The sequence below is a fragment of the Erithacus rubecula genome (genome assembly GCF_903797595.1).
Source record: "Erithacus rubecula genome assembly, chromosome: 23".
NCBI lineage: Eukaryota > Metazoa > Chordata > Aves > Passeriformes > Muscicapidae > Erithacus > Erithacus rubecula.
In genome coordinates, this window is record NC_136675.1 from 6,033,258 (window position 1) to 6,053,867 (window position 20,610).

Sequence of the window (20,610 nt, forward strand, 5' to 3'; positions counted from 1 at the left end):
TGGAGCTGCTCCATTGGTGGAGGTCAGGGAGACACCTCCTCTCCAAGTGTTTTCTTGCTTCTTAAGTTGGTATTTTTTTTTTACAACAGGATGCTCCAGGTGGAGCTCACACCTACAACTCCAACAAGAGATATTGGTGGTGGTCCCTTCTCACTGCCTACCCTGGGTGCTCCCCTGCCACACCTGCAGCCCCAACAAGAGATATTGGTGGTGTTCCCTTGGGTGTCCAAGGGTGCTGGGCAGGGGGACTGAGGGTACAGGAGGGTGCACAGTGTGTTTGGAGCTGGGAGAGGCAGGAAGGGACCTCCCTGGAGCCTCCTCTGCCCAGGACATTGTGTTCCCAGTGAGGTGTGTCCCTGTCTGCTGAGGACAGGGATGGTGCAGAGGGAGCAGCTCTGCTCTGTGGCTGTTGTTGGTTCTTTGGGGTTTGGTGTTGTCAGCTTGTTCCCAGCTGGGCTGGGCTGTGTGGCCAAGCAGCACCTGGGAAATGGGGCTGGCAAATGTCTGGCTCTGCCTGCTTGGATCTCCACACCATGCAGTCTGTGACCCCTTCCCAAATTCCACAGGGTCTTCTCTCTCCCCTTCTACCCACAAATTTCCTCCTGCCCTTTCTGGCAGCCAGCTCTAGGGCAAGTTCACAGAAACTGGATGTGCCTGGTGGTGCTTTCCCTGCATCCTCCCATGGCTGTGCTGCTTCCTTACAGATCTCTGACATCTACATCAGTGGGGAGCTGGGGGATATGTCAGCCAAGGAGAAGCTGCTGCTGTGGACACAGAAGGTGACAGCAGGTTACATTGGGCTGAAATGCACCAACTTCTCCTCCTGCTGGAGTGATGGCAAGATGTTCAACGCCCTCATCCACAGATACAGGTAGGGAGGAGGCAATGGGGAGTGTCTTGAGGGTGGGAGGAGGGATGAGGAGCTGCCAGGGGTCCCTGCCCACCACTGTGGTCAGTGATGGAGTGCTTGGAGATGTGGGTGAGGCTGGCAGGGAGCAATGTCTTTTTTAACTGGAATTATGTCTTCTGCTCTTCTGTAGCTGTGGAGGGGGGGATGCTTGGAATGAGCAAAAAAATACATCAGGTTGCAAGAAAAAAAAAATCTTAATGAGAGTGGGGAGAGAGGGAGAAAAGAAAAGCTTTTAAACTCTTGAGTGGTTCCGTGTCAGTGCTGCCCTTTTGCTCTCCATGAACAGCAGCACTTCCATCCATGCTTTTATCCAGGGATCTCAGAGGTCTCCTGAGCAGCAGTTAAACCTCTCTTGGTTCCTTCTTCCCCAGCTGGCACCAAGAGGTTTTTCTGAAAAGGGGATGAGACAGGGAAATCCTGCATCCCAGATTCCCTTGGAGAGCCCCCACGTGGGACAGGGGCTCAGACCAACCCTCAGAGCCCCCCATGGCCATCCAGGATGCTGTGAGTGGCCATTTGGGGCTGGGTGTGACTCTGGGGTGTGATTGCAGGCCAGATCTGGTGGACATGGAGAGGGTGCAGATCCAGAGTAACAGGGAGAACCTGGAGCAGGCATTCGAGATCGCCGAGCGCCTGGGGGTCACACGGCTGCTGGATGCTGAAGGTGGGTGCCAGGGCACTGCAGGGAGATACCAGCCTGTATTCCCCTCCTTTTCCTCACTGCCTACCTGCTTCTGTCTTGCCAGATGTGGATGTGCCCTCTCCAGATGAGAAATCTGTGATCACTTACGTGTCTTCAATCTACGATGCCTTTCCCAAAGTCCCCGAGGGAGGAGAAGGGATCAGTGCCATTGTAAGCACTGCTGGGAGGCTGGGACAGGCACTGGGGGCTGTGGGGAGGCTTGGGGAAAGGGTTTGTTCCCTGTGGAAGAGGGCTGAGGAGAGGGAAGAGGCTCAGGGAGAGAAATTCTCTGCTGGAGTGTCAGCACTGCCCAGGCTCTGCAGGAAAAAAACCTGAATTTCCAGAGAGCAGCTGGCATGGAGCATCCTCTTCTTTGCTGGGGTGGCATCACAGGTGCCCTGTGGCACCTCAGTCCCCTCTGTGCTCCCCCTTATCCCCATGGAGGTTTGCAGAGACACTCTCACCCCACAGGAGGTGGATTCCAGGTGGTTGGAGTACCAGAGCCGTGTGGAGTCCCTCATCTCCTGGATCAAGCAGCACACGATACTCATGTCAGACAAATCCTTCCCCCAGAACCCTGTAGAGCTAAAGGTAAATCCTGCACAAGGTCCCTCCTCTGTGTTTCCAGCACTGAGGGGTGGGTGCTGGCATTCCCCAGTTCCCCAAGGTGGTTCCTGACCAGCCTTTCCCACCCCCCAGGCACTTTATAACCAGTACATACACTTCAAAGAAACTGAAATCCCAGCAAAAGAGCAGGAAAAAGGACAGATAGAGGAGCTCTACAAACTGCTGGAGGTAAGGATCATCGTGGCTGCCCACAGGCTGCTGGGTGGGAATGTTGTGCTTTTTTAGCAAGGCTGAACTCTGCTCAGTTCAGGTTTGTTTTGGAATGGAGAAGTGGGAATAACCCAATGAGGCAGAGCCCCCTTTCCCTGTCTGAAATCCCCATCCAGCTGGAGGGAAAGGTGGGAAATGCATTTCTGCTGATGTTCCCTGCAGGTTTGGATTGAATTTGGGCGTATCAAGTTGCCCCAGGGCTACCACCCCAACGATGTGGAGGAGGAGTGGGGCAAGCTCATCATTGAGATGCTGGAACGTGAGAAGCTGCTGAGGCCAGCAGTGGAAAGGTCAGTGCTGTGCCCATGGCAGGGACATCCCCTGCCCAAAGGGACCCCAAAAACCCCCCTCTCATCTCCCTGTGTCATTGCAGGCTGGAATTGCTGCTACAAATTGCTAACAAAATCCAGAATGGTGCTCTGAGCTGTGAGGAAAAGCTCACCCTGGCAAAGAACACGCTGCAGGCTGTGAGTTTTCCCCCCTCTCCTGATTTTATTGATTTATTTGTTTCCCTGCTCTTCTTTTGTACCTTTCTCTTCTGCTTGGATAGTTTTCCTTTCTTTTCTGCCCTTGAGTCTGTCCCAGAGGTGCTGGAGGGGAGCTGGTGGATATTTGGTGATGCACAGACAGGGGAGTGGGGAATAGTCTTGTCTGTGGGAATACAGCAAATAGGGCTGGACATCTCCAGAGCGGCTGGTGTGGAGGAGAACAGCACTTCTGGGGAAAGTAGAATAATTTTCATTGCATAATGAGGCTTAAAACCCCCAAAATCTCTTTTATTTATCTTGAAACACCCAAAATCTCTTTTATTTATCTTAAAACCCCTAACATCTCTTATTTATCTTGAAATCCCCAAAATCTCTTTTATTTACCTTGAAATCCCCCCCAAATCTATTTTATTTATCTTAAAATCCCCCCCAAATCTATTTCATTTATCTTAAAACTCCCAAAATCTATTTTATTTGCCTGGTGGAAAGGACTCAGTTGCAGACCCAGTGTAGAGAGCAGATTTCTGAATAAGTTTTATTTCTTCTGGGAGAAAGAAATATTGGGGGTTAAAAATAGTGATCCCAATCCATTCCTGGAAACTTTCAGTTCATCTCCAGTTGTTTCAGTTCATCTCCAACATTTCAGTTGTTTTTTGTTTTTTAAAAGGGGTTGTCCAGTCTCCAAGCTGGGGTGCTGTGGTGTTATTTTGGGGTGCTGTGGTGTTATTTTGGGGTGCTCTGATGTTCTTCCTTCCCCTCCTGGGTTGAGGGAACTGGGATTTAACAACTCAAGATTTTTACAACAGGTTTAAAACTAAATACCGAAACTAAATCCGAATGTTAAAAAAATCAAGCAGACAGATAAATATTGTTTTTCTAACACACATAAAGGAAATTTTGGCTCTGATTAAGTGTCCCCTGTCCCCCCAGGATGCTGCTCACCTGGAGTCAGGCCAGCAGGTGCAGCATGAGTCTGATGTGGTGGAATTCCTGCAGGAGTGCGAGGCGCTCCTCCGCCAGCTGCAGGTGGATGTGCAGATCCTCCGGGATGAGAATTACTTCCAGCTGGAGGAGCTGGTGTTCAGGTGACTGTGGATGGTTCAGACTCTCCTTTAGGGTCACCTTGGAGCCTTCCCTGAGATAAGAAATCCCTCCTTAGGGTGCTAGAGAAATGTTCGACTCCCTGTGCTGTCTTTTAGAGTTTTTATTGGTCTTTATCTCTTTAGGTAATTGGTCATTTTCTACCTTAAACTGAGCTTTCAACTTATAACTCTGTTGGTCACTTCTCAAGTCACCTCAACCCTATAAAACCCCTTTGATATTCTGTGTATTTGGATTTACTGACAGACCTCTTCAGAGAAATAAAGTTGCCAATGGAATCTCTGCAGATTCCCAGATCTCTTCTCTCTCTGGCTGAGAGAGAGCTGCAAGCAGAATGAAATCACAAAAGAGCTGGTGGCCTAAGCCTGGGCTCTGCTTGCATTTACCCACTCTTTGCCTTGAAGCAGCCAGGGGTTCTGTTCTTCTGTTCTATTCAGAATATTTATCTGGGCTTGCTGTGGCAGCCTGGGACAAAATCCCAGCCCCAGCAGCTACAGGTGACCATGGAGAAGTTCCCTCAGGGGGCTGCACATCTGTTCTGCTTTGTGGGGCAAGGAGGAGCCTCACCTGTGAGGTTGTTGAATCTCATTCTATTGGCTCCAGCTTTGTTGGGTTATCTTAAATAAGTGAAGCAGCTAATAGTTGCTAAAATGTTATTGATTACAAAGCACATAAGTGTCAAAAGGCAAGCAGAAAAGCAGTGGCAAAAGCAAATGGAAGAGGCTGTGGCAATGAGCAGATGGCTAAAAGCCCTGGCAAAAGCCAATGCTGAAAGCACCAACTGTCCCCATACAAACTCTTATGTAGGATTTTTCCAACAAGCTAAGACACAAACTCACACCACCACTCCTTAACCTGTTAGAATTCCAGTTTCTTAACATACCAGGTTACATATAAGTTACACAATCTGTCTTGTTCTATCTGGAAAATGTCAGCAATATTCTCACTAGAGTTCTGTTATGTCTAAGCACTGTCTACAACCACTGTCCTGACACCTCTACTGAAAATATGTTCTGCAGCCTTCACTAGAACTCACACTGCAACTTTGGCATTTGAAACCTTTCACTTACTGAAAGCACTGGAGCTCACACTAAAACTTAATGACTCACTTCCTTATCTTAAAACTTATGTATGAGTGGCTTAATACACTTCATCCCATCCACAGGCTTTAATGCAATCCCTGCACTCTGATTTCTCTCTGAAGAATTCAGAGAGACCCCTGACACTGACTCCACTCCTCCCTTGCTTCCCCAGGATCATGAGGCTGCAGGATGAGCTGGTGACTCTGAGGTTGGAGTGCACCAACCTGTACAGGAAAGGCCATTTCTCCACCCTGGAGCTGGTGCCCACATCCACACTGAGCAGCACCCAGCTGAAGGGAGAGTCCCTGACCAAAGGGCTGCACACCTGCTCAGCCTCCTGGTTCAGGAAACCCATGACCAGGGCAGAGCTGGTGGCCATCTCCTCCTCTGAGGATGAGGGCAGCCTGCGCTTCGTCTACGAGCTGCTGGCCTGGGTGGAGGAGATGCAGGTGAGTGCTGGGACAAACCCCCTGCCTGGGCTCATGTGGGAAGCTGCCCCTTTTCCTGCCTTTATCTGGGAATGGCTGCTTTGATGGTTTGTAGTTTTTGGAGATCTGAGGCTCTTCTCCTTCTCCTTCTTTCTCCTTCTCCTTCTCCTTCTCCTTCTCCTTCTCCTTCTCCTTCTCCTTCTCCTTCTCCTTCTCCTTCTCCTTCTCCTTCTCCTTCTCCTTCTCCTTCTCCTTCTCCTTCTCCTTCTCCTTCTCCTTCTCCTTCTCCTTCTCCTCCTTCTCCTTCTCCTTCTCCTTCTCCTCCTGTCTGGAGCTGGGTTTTCTCTCTTGTTGTCACTGGGGTCAGAGGAGCATTCAAAGCTGGAAGCAGATCTGTGCTGCTGCACTCACTTGGTCTCATGTGGGTGGGAAGCTTGTGGCTGTCCCAGAAATATTCCATGGTGGAGAACTGGCTTAGGATCTTCTACCAAGGCTGGGAGGTGTTTGATCCCTCTGGGATGACCTGGGAGGATTCCTGGTGTCCTTTGGAGAGCAGAATGAGAGAGAATAATCTCAGAATGAGCAGTGCTGAGCTGAGCCTCGTGATTTCAGATGAGACTGGAGAGGGCAGAGTGGGGCACTGACCTGCCAAGTGTGGAATCCCAGCTGGAGACCCAGAGACACATCCATGCCAGTGTGGAGGAGCTGGGCTGCAGTGTGAAGGAGGCCAGGATGTATGAGGTATGGTGGGGGACACAGGGTCCCACAAGGGACCTGGGGTCAGCTCCTGTGGGTCACATTCCTGGCACTGAGGTGGTTTTTAAGGATGGAGCTCTGAGTTGATGCAGTGCTGCCCTCCTCTCCACCTCCCCTCCCTCACACAGAGCTGTGGAGGAAGATTTGGGGGTGGGATTGTGGGTGATGCTGTCCTGTGGTGGGTAACAGGAGCATTTCTCATCCTTCAGGGTAAAATGTCTCCGAATTTCCGTGCCAGCTACACAGAGACACTGGGCAAGCTGGAGACTCAGTACTGCAAACTGATGGTGAGTGTGCTCCCAGAGAGCCTCCAGGGCTGGGGAGAGGGGAAAAACCATCAGCTACAGAGCAGAGAGGAGGAATAATAAATAATTCTTTATGTGCAGGAAACCTCAAGCTTCAGGCTGAGACATCTGCAGAGCTTGCATGGATTCGTGTCCAGAGCCACTGCTGAGCTGATCTGGCTGAATGAGAAGGAGGAGGAGGAACTGGCCTATGACTGGAGTGACAACAACCCCAACATTGCAGCCAAAAAGAATTATTTCTCTGTGAGTGCTGCTTTTGATCCAGTGTGGAGCCCTCAGCTCCCAACAGACCCCAATTCCTGAGGCTGGGTGATCCCTCCCTGCTCACTGAGCTTGTTGCTCCTGAGCAGAGCTGATGGAAGCTCTCCCTGGAGTAGAAAGTGAAATGAGAGTGTGTGTTCAACTGAATTGCAATCAGAAAGGCATCAAAAAATGTATTTTTAGCATTATTTTGGAGCTCAAGGCATCTTGAACTAGTGGGGGCGAGGGGGGTAAGTCTGAGGCAAAGAGGAGAATTGATTCCTTTTGAAAGCAGCATAAATAAATTCCCATCTTTCCACAATCACACTGTCTGGAGCTGAGGAGGTCCCTGGGCAGGTTTCCAGTCCTGTTTAGCACACAGGAGCCAAATTCCCATTGGGAATGGGGTTGGATTCCCTGGGATCTGCTGGCACATCCTCTAGAACTTCCACACTGTGTTAGCTGGACACAGAGTGAGGTGCCAGAGCTGAGGTTTGGTCTTTTCCTGTGTGCCTGGTGCAGGAGCTGACAGCAGAGCTGGAGGAGAAGCAGGACATCTTCCACTCCCTGCAGGACACAGCTGAGCTGCTCTCCCTGGAGAACCACCCAGCCAAGCAAACCGTGGAGGTGAGCAGGAGCCTGGGACAGCTGGGGGGTTCCCAGGGGGCAAATCACCTCAGCTGGGATTGGGAGAATTGCTGCCTCACCCCTCAGTGCCTCATTAAGTGTTTTAGTAGAGCTTTTTTAATTTGGGCAAGTGGCCGTTCCCAAATAATCCCCACCTCAAATTAACATACACAGACACACAGAGCATGAGATTTTCCTGCAGTGAGGTGATGCAGGGGATGGCTTTGGCTGCTCTGGAGTCATCCAGGCTTCCAGGGACACTGTGGTGGTGAAGCAAAGAGATGTGGGAACCTTTTCCAAGGGGTAAAAGCAAAACTGTTCCTGCCTCTGGCATTGAGTGTGTGAGACATGGGGACACTGAGAGGATTTGCCATCTCCTGTGTCCAAACCCTCCTGGCTGCAGCCAGATTTGGTAGTTTCTATCCCTCCTGTGCCCCTCCTGGCTGTGAGTGCCCCTTTTCCAGTGGCCTTTTCCATGTTTTCCAGGCCTACAGTGCTGCTGTGCACACCCAGTGGCAGTGGATCAAGCAGCTCTGCCTGTGCGTGGAGCAGCACGTGAAGGAGAACGCTGCCTATTTCCAGGTATTTGGGACCAAATTCCCTCCTTCCCATCCTCTGGATCCCACTCCACGAGCTCCTCACACTGCTGTGGAGAGGGAAGGAGGGATTTAGGCTTTCTCTGGGGTGTGTTGCTGCTCCCTGAGCATTGCCAGGGGAAAAAAAGGATTGACTTCCCTGGAGTTCTGGTCAAACACGTGGGATAATCCTGAGCAGCCAAAAACCAGAGCAGCTTCAGGAGCTGCTGGCTGAGCCTTTGGGGTGCTCCTTTCCTGCTTTCAGCCTGCTCAGGGGGCTTGCCCAGGTTCCTGTGACCCTTTTTTTTCGTTTCTTTGGTCGTGCAGTTCTTCAGCGACGCCCGGGAGTCGGAGACGTACCTGCGGAACCTGCAGGACTCCATCAGGAGGAAATATTCCTGTGACCACACCACGAGCCTGACACGGCTGGAGGACCTGCTGCAGGACTCCATGGTGGGTTCTGCCACACCTCAGCACCCTGCTCTGCTCCAGCAGCACTGCCTGGGACACATCTTGCTTCCCCAGGGAGAAGTTTATTTAGTTTGGGGGGGATGTGGTTTGTGTTCCAGCTCTGCAGTGCTCTGCTTTGCCTTGGAGATGCTGGGTGAGCTGCAGGCTGTGGTGGCCCGGCTGTGTGGAGTTGGTCACTGTCATTTAGGGACCATCTCTGTGTCCTCAGGGTGAGGAGCAGGCAGGCTGTGCTGTGTGTGCAAGGTCACAGCCTGACGTGGCAGCTGCTCCATCCTGCTCCATCCTGCTCCATCCTGCTGACAAAGGCAGGGCCTGGAGGATGCTCCTGCTCCTGCTTTGGAGCTGGTGGAGCAATGCCTGCTCTTTATCCAGCCCAAATCCCCTGTTAATCCATCCTGCTGGGTGGGGGAGAGCCAGGGCCTGGCTGTGCCAGGGGCTGATCTCTGAGCACGTGGCCTGGCTTAGCTGAGCTGAGCCCAAGCCATGGCTCTGTCACCTTCTTGCCTGATTTAACCTTAAAAAAAAACCAACCTAAAAACAACCCCTGAGGAGCAAAGCATCAGCTGTTTGCCAGCAGGGTCAGGGGAGGATTTGGGCTGTGGCTGTGGTGGCAGGGCCAGGAGGTGACACTGAGTGTGTGCAGGGGTCACTTGGAGTGAGTGGCACTGGGGCTGGTGGCTGCACCAGCCCTGTCTGCTCTGCTGGAGGCCTGGGGCTCCCCATCCTCTCTCAGGGTTGTCCTGGCCTGTCTGTGCTGCTGGAGGAGCCAGCCTGGCTCCTGGGAGCCCTGGACCATCAGGAGCCTGGCAGGTGCCATCTGGGGTGGGAGAGGCTGTTCTGGGCAGCCAGAGTGGCCACAAACCAACACTGGGGCACTGCCCTGAGCTCAGCTATATTACTCTTTCTTACCTAATAAGTTAAAGTTGTATTTCTTCCAATCATGCTCCCTGGGACAGGCACAGGTAGTTTATTTAATCATTTATTCTTTTATTTTTCTTTTCTTTTTATTTATGTTTTATTTTAACCATTAAATTCTCCTCCACTGTCGTAGCACACTAACCAACCCCAGAGTACCCAGCATGAGGCAGAACCTTTTCTGGGATCCTTTTATTTTTATTTTTTTTTTTATTTTTTGAAACCTTTGCTACAGCCAGCACGGGCTGAGCTGTCACTAATCAGTGTTGTGGTGCCAGAGGCTGTTCCAGGGGAGCTTTGCCACCATTTCCCCCTGGTCCCATCACCAAACCCAGCAGGGATTTTAGGGATCAGTGACCTCCAGCTGGGAGATTTCTCCCCAAAGCCAGACCTGTGTGGTCACTGCACCCCTGAGGTGTTTTATCCCCATAATTCACCATCTCCCATTGCAGCCATTGGTTTAAACACCCTTCATCCTTTGCTTTAGAGAAGGGAGCATGCTTCCCTGGGCTCCTCTCCAGGCAGATAACACCCCCAGCTTTGGGCTGGACATTGTCCTGCTCTGGCCCCCTCACAGCTCCTGGGATTTTGTTTTGGTGGATGTTGTGTTCTCTCTTTTTTTTTTTTTTTTTTTTTTTTTCCTTTTTGAAAGAAAGTATTTTTTTCCTCCTGCCAGCCAGAGAGCCAGAGGTGTGCATGTGGCTTTGCAGGGCAGTGGGAGTAGCAGGGAGCCCCATCCCATCTCCTGAGCCCTCCTCCCATCCTGCCAGGGCAGCAGGATCCTCCTGATGTGTTTGCTCAGGCCAGCACTGGGGTGGGGATGCCCAGGAGACACCTCCCCTCAGCATCCTTGAGCATCCCATCCTCCTTCTCCCTGCCAGGATGAGAAGGAGCAGCTCATCCAGTCCAAGAGCTCTGTGGCCAGCCTGGTGGGAAGGTCCAAAACCATCGTGCAGCTCCGACCCAGGAACCCAGAACATGCCCTGAAGGGCACCATCCCCATCAAAGCTGTGTGTGACTACAGGCAGATCGAGGTGAGGGATGGTGGCACCTGGGAGGGAGGGCAGGGACAAGGGAGTGACACCCAGAGGGGGTGCTGGCACTTGAAAAGCAGGGCAGGGGCAAAGAATTGACACCCAGAGGAGTTTGGTGGCACTTGGAATGGCAGGGACAAGAGAGTGGAGGTTGGTGGCACTTGGAGGGGGGAGGCAGGGACAAAGGAGTGACAGCCCTGATGGTTTAGGATGAGCACTGTAGGATCTGTCAATGGGGAGCAGGAGCTGAGTGGGAAGACAAGGGGGAGGGAAGCAGCAGGGATGTTTTTCCTGGAGCAGATTTCCATGTCTCAGATTTATTCTGGGCAGGAGCTGGAGTCCTTTCCCCTTCCAAGGAGGACAAGCACGTGGGTGGCAGCCAACTCTCTGTAACTTCCTTGTCCCTTCCTCTCCCTGCACGAGCCTGGCACCACTCCAGGCTGCTGCTGGATTCAAACATTTCCATCTGTGTATTTTTGGGAGCTGGCTCACCCCCAGGAGAGGGGCTGGCAGCAGGGACAGGCATGCAGAGTTTCTGATGGGCTGCTGGTGTTGCAGATCACCATCTGCAGGAATGATGAGTGTGTCCTGGAGGACAATTCCCAGAGAACCAAGTGGAAGGTGATCAGCCCCACAGGGAATGAGGCCATGGTGCCTTCTGTCTGCTTCTTGATCCCCCCACCCAACAAAGAGGCCATTGAGATGGCCAGCAGGTAACTTGGTGACAGTCACAGAGAGATGGGATAGTGGCATGGGAGGGGACAGATTTGGGATGGGGATGGAGGTATGAAAGTGGTTTGTGTGAGGAGAGGAATCCCTCGTGGTTCTACAGCTGCAAGCTCCATTGCAGCAGCTTGCAAAATGAAAAAAAAAAAAGACAATTTGGGAGGAGGGATCCCCTGAGGGGTCTGGCACTGAGCAGCAGGAGCATCACTCCCTGCCTGCTGCCAGACTGGGATCACTGGATTGATCACTGGGCTGCTGTCTGGCAGTGATGGGAGGATTAACAGGGTCAGGGCTGGGTTTGCTGGGAGGATCCAGGGCTGATGCATCCTCTCCTTCCCCTTGCAGGGTGGAGCAGCTGTACCAGAAGGTGATGGCTCTCTGGCACCAGCTCCACATGAACACCAAGAGCCTCATCTCCTGGAACTACCTGCGCAAGGACATTGCCCTCGTGCAGAGCTTCAGCATGGAAAAGGTACAGGGGAATTTCCCTGCCTACTTCTGGGCTTGTGCTGCTCTCTGTGTGGCTGAGGAGAGGGGAAAACCAGAGATTGGGAAAGTCTTCACACCTGGGACAGTGCAGGAAAAGCCACAGTTTACAGCTGTGGGGGACAGCAGGGGTAAAGAAACCATTTCCACCTTGAAAACTCGAGTTTGGGGGTTCTGTGCAGAGGGATTGCAGCTTTTCCCAATGAAAAAAGCCTCAGGAGTTTTTCTGCTGCTGAGAGATTGTGGATTGACCATTTCATTAGGGAGTGAGCAGAGCTGGCTCTGATACAGAGGATTTACCTTTCCCCCTCTGAACTTTCCTTGGGCAAACGAAGGCGGCTCAGCCGCCCTGCAGGAATTCATTCCTGATGTTTGGATGTGCCGTTTTTTTCCTCTCCCAGCTCAGATCCTTGGCTCAGGGGGAGTGTCAGCAAGCCCTGAAGAGCCTGCAGGCACACTATGAGGATTTCCTGCAGGACAGCCGTGACTCGGAGCTGTTCTCCGTGTCGGACCGGCTGCGCCTGGAGGAGGAGGTGGAATCTTCCAAGGAACACATCCGGCAGCTGCTGGAGTCCATGGAGAATGGTGAGCTTCAAAGGGCCTGGTGGCTCAAGCAGGAGCTGTGGGAACTCATAAACAAAGGATTTATGGGATGGCCTCGTGTTCTTCTTTTGCTGAGCAGCTGCCCTCCTTATTTCCCCATCTATCCATCCAAGTGTTTGGTTTTTGTCCAGCAATATTCCTGCAGAGAGGCCTCAACTGAGTCCTGTTCTAGTTCAACATTGAGTTCTAGACTTGGCAGCAGGGATGCATTCCAAGCAAGGAGCTCTTCCTGTGGGAAAATACACGTGGTGGTGGCACTTGTGACACTCTGAGCCCCACTAGGACTCCAGTGAGGCTCCCTGTGGCTGGACAAATTTCCAGGATGGGATGATTTAATGAATATGATTTCTATCTGATCAGAGATGCCAGTGCCAGTGTGCCCTGGTTCTTCCAATAAAGGCAGAAGCTTCTCTTTGAAATGGAGAATGTAAACCCCATCCCTCCAAATTATTATCATTTTGAAATTAAGGAGCTCTCAGGCAAAGATATGGGAATTAGGAATAACAGTTCTTTACTAGGAAAATTAAAATAGAAATACAGTATTACAAAGAACAATCCCAACACCTGCCAGAGTCAGAATCCAAGCTGACACCCGTCAGTCAGTCAGGGTGGTGGCACAGTCCCATTCAATGGTGGCTGCATCCTCCTGCAGGGGCAGATGTGGTTCAGCTGGAGCAGTGCTCCTGGAGAAGGTGCAGTTTCCTCTGAAGGTGCAGGGATGATGTGGAAAGGTCTGGCTTTCCTCTGGAATCCAGTGGAAAGAAAGTAACTGCTGTCCAAAATCTTAAATTTATACCTAATTAGGAAATGTTTGGCTTCTCCCTTGGGTGGAGCATCTCCCAGTGGGATGATGGAATTTTATCAGTCATGCCCTGGGACTCAATGGCCATGAACAGGAGATATCTCCTGGAGGGAGGATGGGCTGTGGGAAGATAAAGATGATTGTCCCAGCTGGTTTAAAGATGGCCCATTAGCAGATAATGTGTGCCAGGAGATCAGGGTCACTGCCACACCCAGTTTTAAACAATGGCCCATTAACAGGAGATACCTTCCAAGGGGGCAAGCATCACTGCCACACCCAGTTTTAAACAATGGCCCATTAACAGGAGATCATTCCCACAGGGATAAGAGTCTCTGCCACACCCAGTTTTAAATAATGGCCCATTAACAGGAGATACTTCCCACAGATATAAGAATCACTGCCACACCCAGTTTTAAACAATGACCCATTAACAGGAGATATCTCCTGGAGGGAGGATGGGCTGTGGAAAGATAAAGCTGATTGCCCCAGCTGGTTTAAAGATGGCCCATTAGCAGAGGATATCTCATGGGGATAAGGGTCACTGCCCCACCTGGTTTAACAGATGGTGACAGAATCCACATTTCTGTCACATCAACCCAACACACATCACGAGGCAATCCCAGGGACTCCACCAAGTCCAGTTTGGGTCAGATCTTAACCAGCGATACTTTAGCAACTGTTCTTGCCTGTGCCTTGCAGAGGACAAGGACGAGACCGTGGCCAGGACGTTCCTGTCGGAGCTGAGGAACATCCAGCTGCGGCTGGAGGAGTGCGAGCGGCGGCTGCAGCCCCCGAGCGGCGCCCGCGCCGCCGAGCCGGGCCAGGAGAACGCCCTGCGCATGGCCGAGCAGGAGGTCAGCCCTGCTGCTGCAGCTGCCCAGGGGAGGGAGGGGGAGCTGCACTCAGAAATGCCACAATAGCTGCAGCTCCTCTGTGGGTGCAGGGTTTGAGGGAGGCGGCGGGAAAAGCTCGGCAGGTGGGCTGCCTGCTTCAGTGCCTAACAGCTGCTTTGACAAGGGCATCCCTGCCTTTTTTCCCCCCCTGCCTTTTTCCCCCCCTGCCTTTTTCCCCCCTGCCTTTTCTCTCCCCTGCCTTTTTTCCCCCCTGCCTTTTTTCCCCCCAGCCTTTTTTCCCCCCTGCCTTTTTTCCCCCCTGCCTTTTTTCCCCCCTGCCTTTTTTCCCCCCTGCCTTTTTTCCCCCCTGCCTTTTTTCCCCCCTGCCTTTTTTCCCCCCTGCCTTTTTTCCCCCCTGCCTTTTTTCCCCCCTGCCTTTTTTCCCCCCTGCCTTTTTTCCCCCCTGCCTTTTTTCCCCCCTGCCTTTTCCCCCCTGCCTTTTCCCCCCTTTCTTTTCCCCCCTTTCTTTTCCCCCTGCCTGTTTGGCTCTCCTCTCACAGTCTCCCTCCCTGCAGCGCACGCAGGAGGATCTGCAGCAGCTGCAGTCAGAGCTCCAGGTTGTGTCTGAGAGGTGCTGCAGCTTCCTGGACAAAGCTCCTGCAGGGCCCAGCACGCCCCAGCTGCGCTCTGAGCTGGACTTGGTGGTGAACAAGATGGAGCAGATTCATGGGCTGTCTTCCATCTACCTGGAGAAGTGAGTTGGGATATATCTCTGTTCCCAGATACCCTTTTGAGTGTTCCCAGCTCACTAAAAGCCTTGATCTGTCCCTCCAGTGTCCCTCCATCCATCCTCCTTGTGCTGGGTGTGACTGAATCCACCCCCCTGCAGATCTCTGCCCCATCTGGGATGTCATGGTGCTGCCTCTGTTTGGTTTCCCAGGTTGAAGACAGTTGATATCATTATCCGCAGCACCCAAGGGGCAGAGTCCCTGGTCAAGGGCTACGAGGTGAAGCTGAGCCAGGAGGAGGCTGTTCCTGCTGACCTGGCAGCCATTCAGACTCACAGGACTGCACTGCAGGTTGGTGCTGCTGGTTTGTCAAGCAGCATCCTTCTCTTTTCTCTGCTGAATTTGGGCTGTGGGACGTTTTCCTTGCTTTGGTACATTCGAGGGGGTTTTGTGCTGCTGATGTGAGAGCCCTGATGGCTTTGTGTGTAGAGGAGGTGCTGTGGCTTGTGCTCTGCTGCTGTAGGACAGATGGACCTGAACCAATCTGACCTGGGAGCATGTTCCCCTTTATTCTACACCTCCTAAAACCTCCCAGTTCTTTGCAGGTTAAGGAGAGTGGGAAAATAAACCCTTTAACATCTGAGGAAACATCACTTGTTCCATTCTGCTCTCGCTGTCTCCTTTTGCAGCAATGGCTGGGGGAGGTGAAGGACAAGGGCTCCGTGTTCTCCACGCTGGAGGAGGAGATGGGGAAGGCAAAGGAGGTTGGGGAGCAGCTGTTCAGGCTGAGGCAGGAGCGCAGCATCGACCTGGAGCGTTTCCAGGAGAGGGGCAGCCAGCTCTGGGAGCGCTGGCAGCGCGTCTGCGGCCAGATCGAGACCCGGTGAGAGCCCCCCCTGCACCCCCACCTCAGCTCACAGCTCACTGCTGCTGCTGCTGAGGAAATGCTCCTGGTGGCATTTCCCCCCTCTCCTCTTAACCTGTGGTGGTTTTCTGCCAGGCACACGGAGCTGGAGAGCATCCAGGAGGTGCTGAGCGAGTACCGGCAGTGCCACGGAGCCCTGATCCAGTGGATTGAGGAGATCACAGCCCAGCAGGAGCTGATGAAGCCTGGCCAGGCTGAGGACAGCAGGGTGCTGTCAGAGCAGCTCAGCCAGCAAACGGTGAGGCTGCACCTTGGGATGTCACTTCTCATCTCTGAGCTTGGGAATGTGAAAAGCAGCAGGGCTGAGCTGGGTCAGTGGAGGAGATCTGCTTGACTCAAGGTGCAGATGAGGTCTTGCATGGAAAATTGGAGAGTGTAAAGATTTTGCCCAAAAGTGAACCAGATTTCTGCTCACATCCCCATGGCTGCTGTCACAGAATCCCATAAAGGTTGGGTTGGAAGGGATCTCCAAGACCATCTTGTTTCCATCCTCCTGGACAATTTCCACTATCCCAGGTTGCTCCAAGCCCTGTAAAACATGGCCTTGAGCACTGCCAGGGTTGGGTCATCCCCAGCTTTACTGAGCAATCATTTCTGCTTTGAATTTCCTTGAAGGCTTTGGCTGCAGAAATTGAGAAAAACCAAGCCAAGCTGGACCAGTGTCAGAAATTCTCCCAGCAATATTCCGCTGCTGTCAAGGTACAATCCTCCCCCTACACCTGAGCAGGATGGGCTGGGCAGGAGCAGAATTTGCAGAGATCTCACAATCCCCACATCTCCCCACCTTTGCAGGACTATGAGCTGCAGCTGATGACCTACAGGGCCTTTGTGGAGTCTCAGCAGAAATCCCCCATGAAGCGCAGACGGATGCTCTCCTCCTCAGATGCCATCACCCAGGAGGTAGGAACCCCCCCCTCAGCCCAGCAGGGAGGAATTTTGGGGTGGGGGTTTCTTCCACACTCAGCAAAACCACCCAGCAGCCCCTGTGAAATGAGCTCCTTTCTCCTTGTAGTAGTACTGAACAATTTTATACTAATCCTGAACAATTTTGGGCCACAGTGATGTGTCTAAAAAAGTCCAGGCTGTAATCTATATGCACCATCCAAACCATATTTAGCTGTTTTTCTCCATGTTTTGCTGGCTAGTTGTTTTTCTGCATGTTTTGCTGTTTCTTCACACACTTAGCTGTATATTTTTTAGTTTAAACCTGTGTTTATAACAGGTGCACAAAATGAGCAGTTTTTAAGTGTTTTTCTGCAGCTTGTTTAAGACCCTTCAAAGCCACTAGAATATAAATTATACTAAAAAAAAAAAAAGCTAAAAAACAGAATACCAAAATTAAAAAACCCAAAATAAAAGTAAGCTGTAAATTTCTAGGCAGCCACCAATCATTGTACCTAAAAATCTCCTGCAAGGGGAGCAAACAACATAAAAGCACCAATCAAAAAATCCAATCTTAAAATACATAATTAAAACTGAAAAAACCCAAACAATAAATCAACTAATACATAATCATATTAATTTGCTGTCCAAAAATTCCTGTTTCCCCTACATCTACTGAACTCTCCTGTATAAATAAAGTTTCCACCCTCACTGTTTTTTCCAATAGCCAGAGAGGATGGCTTAGTGCCCTAAGCACCAGGTATGCCATACCCAGACTCCTGGGAACCCCCCAAATCCAGCAGGGTTGGCTCAGCCCTCCAACTTTGTGAGGTAAATAACCAGAGCACCATGCAGTGTTGCTGTGTGTGCATCCTGGGGGATGACAGAACCTCTTAGAGCCCCCTGCTCCTGTCTGCTCTGTGTGGATATTAAAGATATCCCCCTGTGGGAGTTGAGCACCACCCCCAGTGTTGTGCAGCATGCCTTGTGTGGCCACCACCCTCCCCAGCAGAACGTGCTGCATCCCATTGGTGCCATCCCAGCTCTGCCAGGTGCCACATCCATCTCATGTCCTCTGAAGGGTGACACTCTGATCCACCAGCAGGGCTGATTTCCCATTTTCCCTGTGTTTTCCCCTCTGTCCCTTGGCAGTTCATGGATTTGAGGACTCGTTACACAGCCCTGGTGACTCTGACCACACAGCATGTGAAGTACATCAGTGATGCCCTGAGGAGGCTGGAGGAGGAGGAGGTGAGGGAGGGACTCACCTGGGCTCTGTCCCCCCATCCCTGGGGCTGTGGGACACACCTGGGCTCTGTCCCCACATTCCTGGGGGTGTGGAACCCACCTGGGCTCTGTCCCCACATTCCTGGGGCTGTGGGACTCACCTGGGCTCTGTCCCCCCATCCCTGGGGCTGTGGGACCCACCTGGGCTCTGTCCCCACATTCCTGGGGGTGTGGGACACACCCGGGCTCTGTCCCCTCATCCCTGGGGCTGTGGGACACACCTGGGCTCTGTCCCCACATTCCTGGGGCTGTGGGACACACCTGGGCTCTGTCCCCCCATCCCTGAGGATGCTGAGAGCACATCCTGGGCTCTGTCCCCCCATCCCTGAGGATGCTGAGGGCACATCCTGGGCTCTGTCCCCCCATTCCCCCATCCCTGAGGATGCTGAAGGCACACCCTGGGCGTTGCTCCCACCTTGGAGATGCCTTTTGACATTTGCTTGTCTTCCTCCTCCCTGCTGTGTTTGCAGAAAGTGGTGGAGGAGGAAAAGCAGGAGCACGTGGACAAGGTGAAGGAGCTGCTGGGCTGGGCCCTGGGCTTGAAGCAGAGTGTGCAGGGCAGGACAGCTGCTGCTGGGAGCAGAGAGCTGGGGGACATTGAGAAATCCATCTCAGAGCAGCAGGTAAAGCAGGAGTGACACCACACCCTGAGGTTCAACTTCTGCTCTTTTTTCATAGCTGCATTAAGCTGCTTGCTTTTTTTTTTAATATTTTTTTTCCAGGCCTTGAATGAGGAGCTGACTGCAAAGAAGGAGCAGGTCTCTGAGGCCATCAAAACTTCCCAAATCTTCCTGGCAAAACACAGCCACAAGTGAGTGTGACCCAGAGAGAGATCAGGGGCTGGAGATGAGATTCCTTAGAGCTGGATCCAGTGCCAGTTAAAAACAATGAGCTGCACACAACACTTATTTTTATTGTCTGCAATGAGAAATGTGAAAAGTGCACCCCATTTGTGCTGTGGGACAATATTAATCCTTTATAGTTGAGATGCAGCCCATCTATTTGAGGATTTGATTGTTGCCATGCAGCTCAGCATTGCTCAGTTATCAGGTTTTATCTGAGCTGGGCAAGGAGCAGGGCAGAGGTTTTGGCTTTTCCTGTGCTTGAAATGGTAATTCTGTGGAGCTGAGGGATTTCCCCTTCCCCTTGCAGGCTTTCCCAACCAGAAAAGGACCAGATTTCTGCTCAGATTTCTTCTCTGAAAGAAACCTACCAGGCTCTGTGCAGCAACTCCACAGAGCAGCTGCAGCAGCTGCAGAGCCAGCTGGCTCAGGAGACAGAGCACAAGGTACTGCCCTGCTCATGGAAAATGCTTCATTTTATTGTGTGTGGTCACTCACAGCCTCTCACCTGCACATTGCCCTCCCTTCTCTCCTATTCATGGTCACCCTGACAATAGCAGCAGGTTTTTTTTCCCTGGCAGAGTTGGTGCCCTTGAGGAAATCTGTGTCCTTTTCAAGGACTGCAGGAAGGGGACACTCAGTTGACCTTGAGGATCTCATGCTTTGGCCAAGGGTTTTTTTTCTTTTTCTTTTGGAAAGCAAATGCATTTTCCAGCCCCTCAGTTCACCTGGGAGACCTTCAGGAGCATTCCCTGTTCACATCCCCCAGGCTCCATCCTTGCAGGGAGGGCTGGAAGTTGTGTCCCTGTTGCCTCTGTTACGAGCTGTCATTCACAGATTTACGTGTGCCTGTTCTCTCAGTGTATATTCATGTGTCAATGGATTTTTTTTGTGTGTTTGCTTGCTGGCTCCCTGTACCCTGAAGCAACAGCCCACTCACATCTGGCTGTGAGATGCAGGTTTTGGCTCTTGGGTTTGTGAGTGAAGCCCTGTTCAAGCCACTGGTGGGGAGAAGGTGGCAGAGCTGCTTTTTATGAGATCTGCCTGCCCATCTTTCACCTAAATATGTAGTGTTTTGCTCCAAACTGGACTTTCCAGCACATTCCAGGTGTTTCAGAGCAGGAAATTATTTATTTTGTTGCAACCCTTGTGCTGGCAGCAGAAAGGTGAACAAATCATTTTGTTGAGCCATCACAGATTTGGTGCAGCCTCCCTGTGGAATGGATGTTTTTTTTTCCTTTCCTTTTTCCTCCCTTTTGGTCAGGAAAAATTACTTTAGAGCAAAAACCTTCTCCAGGGCTTGTTTTGGTCCAGCATGAGGCTGCTTTGGGGCTGGAACAGTTTTCACTCACACACTCCATGAAGCTCAGGCAGCAAAATAAGAAATGACAGTGGGGCTTCACCTTAAAACCCCATCTGCAAAACCATCCCTGCAGCTCTGCTGTGGAGCCATTGCTTCACTGTAGAGGGAGCATGAAGAACTCTTTAACATTTGCTTGCTGGAAACATCCAACTGTCAGAAAGAAGTTAGAAAAGACAGAAAAAAAAAAAAATTTGCAAAGCAGAACGCGCTAAATTGAGCATGATGTGTCCCTGTACGGTTTGTGTTTCATGTCAACTGTTTTTAAGATTAACTGACATCCTTGCTTACAAGTTTAACTAACCCCCTCTGGGATTTAAACAAACAAAACACACAGAAGGGAAGGAGGATGGACCTGTGTGGGGGTTTTTTTTGCAAAGCAAAAGTCGCATGCTGGACGCTAACCCCAAGCTTTACACTGTGTGTGACACGGCTGAACTGCTCCATAAGGCTCTGTCTTTAACTGCTCAAGGCACACCCTGCAAGTCTGGTAAGTAAAAGCCTTTTACTCCCCTCCTTCCCATCCATCTCCTTTATTTTTTTTTTTTTATCTTGCTGTTTTGTTTTCCCCTTTTCTCTGTCTTTCTTGTTCATCTCTGAGTATGCACGTCAGGGTCTGGAGAGATGAGGTTGTCCCAAGATGTTCCTCCTGTGCTCACAGCAGGGTGTTGAGATGCCAAAGGAA

General features: G+C 51.5%; 1 protein-coding gene across 5 annotated transcripts in view; it reads left to right on the top strand.

Annotated features, from left to right (window-relative positions):
* Window positions 1-20,610, top strand: part of MACF1 (microtubule actin crosslinking factor 1) — a gene marked incomplete at its 3' end in the record, with an annotated part of 145,532 nt that overhangs the window by 40,564 nt on the left and 84,358 nt on the right. For all 5 annotated transcript variants that reach the window (XM_079325687.1, XM_079325688.1, XM_079325685.1 and 2 more), the window contains 30 exons: window positions 705-871; window positions 1,462-1,574; window positions 1,657-1,763; window positions 2,064-2,183; window positions 2,292-2,387; window positions 2,592-2,719; window positions 2,803-2,896; window positions 3,848-4,002; window positions 5,273-5,549; window positions 6,141-6,269; window positions 6,494-6,571; window positions 6,671-6,832; window positions 7,352-7,456; window positions 7,943-8,038; window positions 8,359-8,484; window positions 10,299-10,451; window positions 11,010-11,164; window positions 11,523-11,649; window positions 12,065-12,248; window positions 13,768-13,922; window positions 14,477-14,655; window positions 14,842-14,980; window positions 15,319-15,512; window positions 15,630-15,792; window positions 16,170-16,253; window positions 16,347-16,454; window positions 17,589-17,687; window positions 18,194-18,346; window positions 18,446-18,534; window positions 18,876-19,011. In XM_079325687.1, the coding sequence (XP_079181813.1) occupies window positions 705-871; window positions 1,462-1,574; window positions 1,657-1,763; window positions 2,064-2,183; window positions 2,292-2,387; window positions 2,592-2,719; window positions 2,803-2,896; window positions 3,848-4,002; window positions 5,273-5,549; window positions 6,141-6,269; window positions 6,494-6,571; window positions 6,671-6,832; window positions 7,352-7,456; window positions 7,943-8,038; window positions 8,359-8,484; window positions 10,299-10,451; window positions 11,010-11,164; window positions 11,523-11,649; window positions 12,065-12,248; window positions 13,768-13,922; window positions 14,477-14,655; window positions 14,842-14,980; window positions 15,319-15,512; window positions 15,630-15,792; window positions 16,170-16,253; window positions 16,347-16,454; window positions 17,589-17,687; window positions 18,194-18,346; window positions 18,446-18,534; window positions 18,876-19,011 (4,071 nt within the window). The remainder of the gene's footprint in view (window positions 1-704; window positions 872-1,461; window positions 1,575-1,656; window positions 1,764-2,063; window positions 2,184-2,291; window positions 2,388-2,591; window positions 2,720-2,802; window positions 2,897-3,847; window positions 4,003-5,272; window positions 5,550-6,140; window positions 6,270-6,493; window positions 6,572-6,670; window positions 6,833-7,351; window positions 7,457-7,942; window positions 8,039-8,358; window positions 8,485-10,298; window positions 10,452-11,009; window positions 11,165-11,522; window positions 11,650-12,064; window positions 12,249-13,767; window positions 13,923-14,476; window positions 14,656-14,841; window positions 14,981-15,318; window positions 15,513-15,629; window positions 15,793-16,169; window positions 16,254-16,346; window positions 16,455-17,588; window positions 17,688-18,193; window positions 18,347-18,445; window positions 18,535-18,875; window positions 19,012-20,610) is intronic.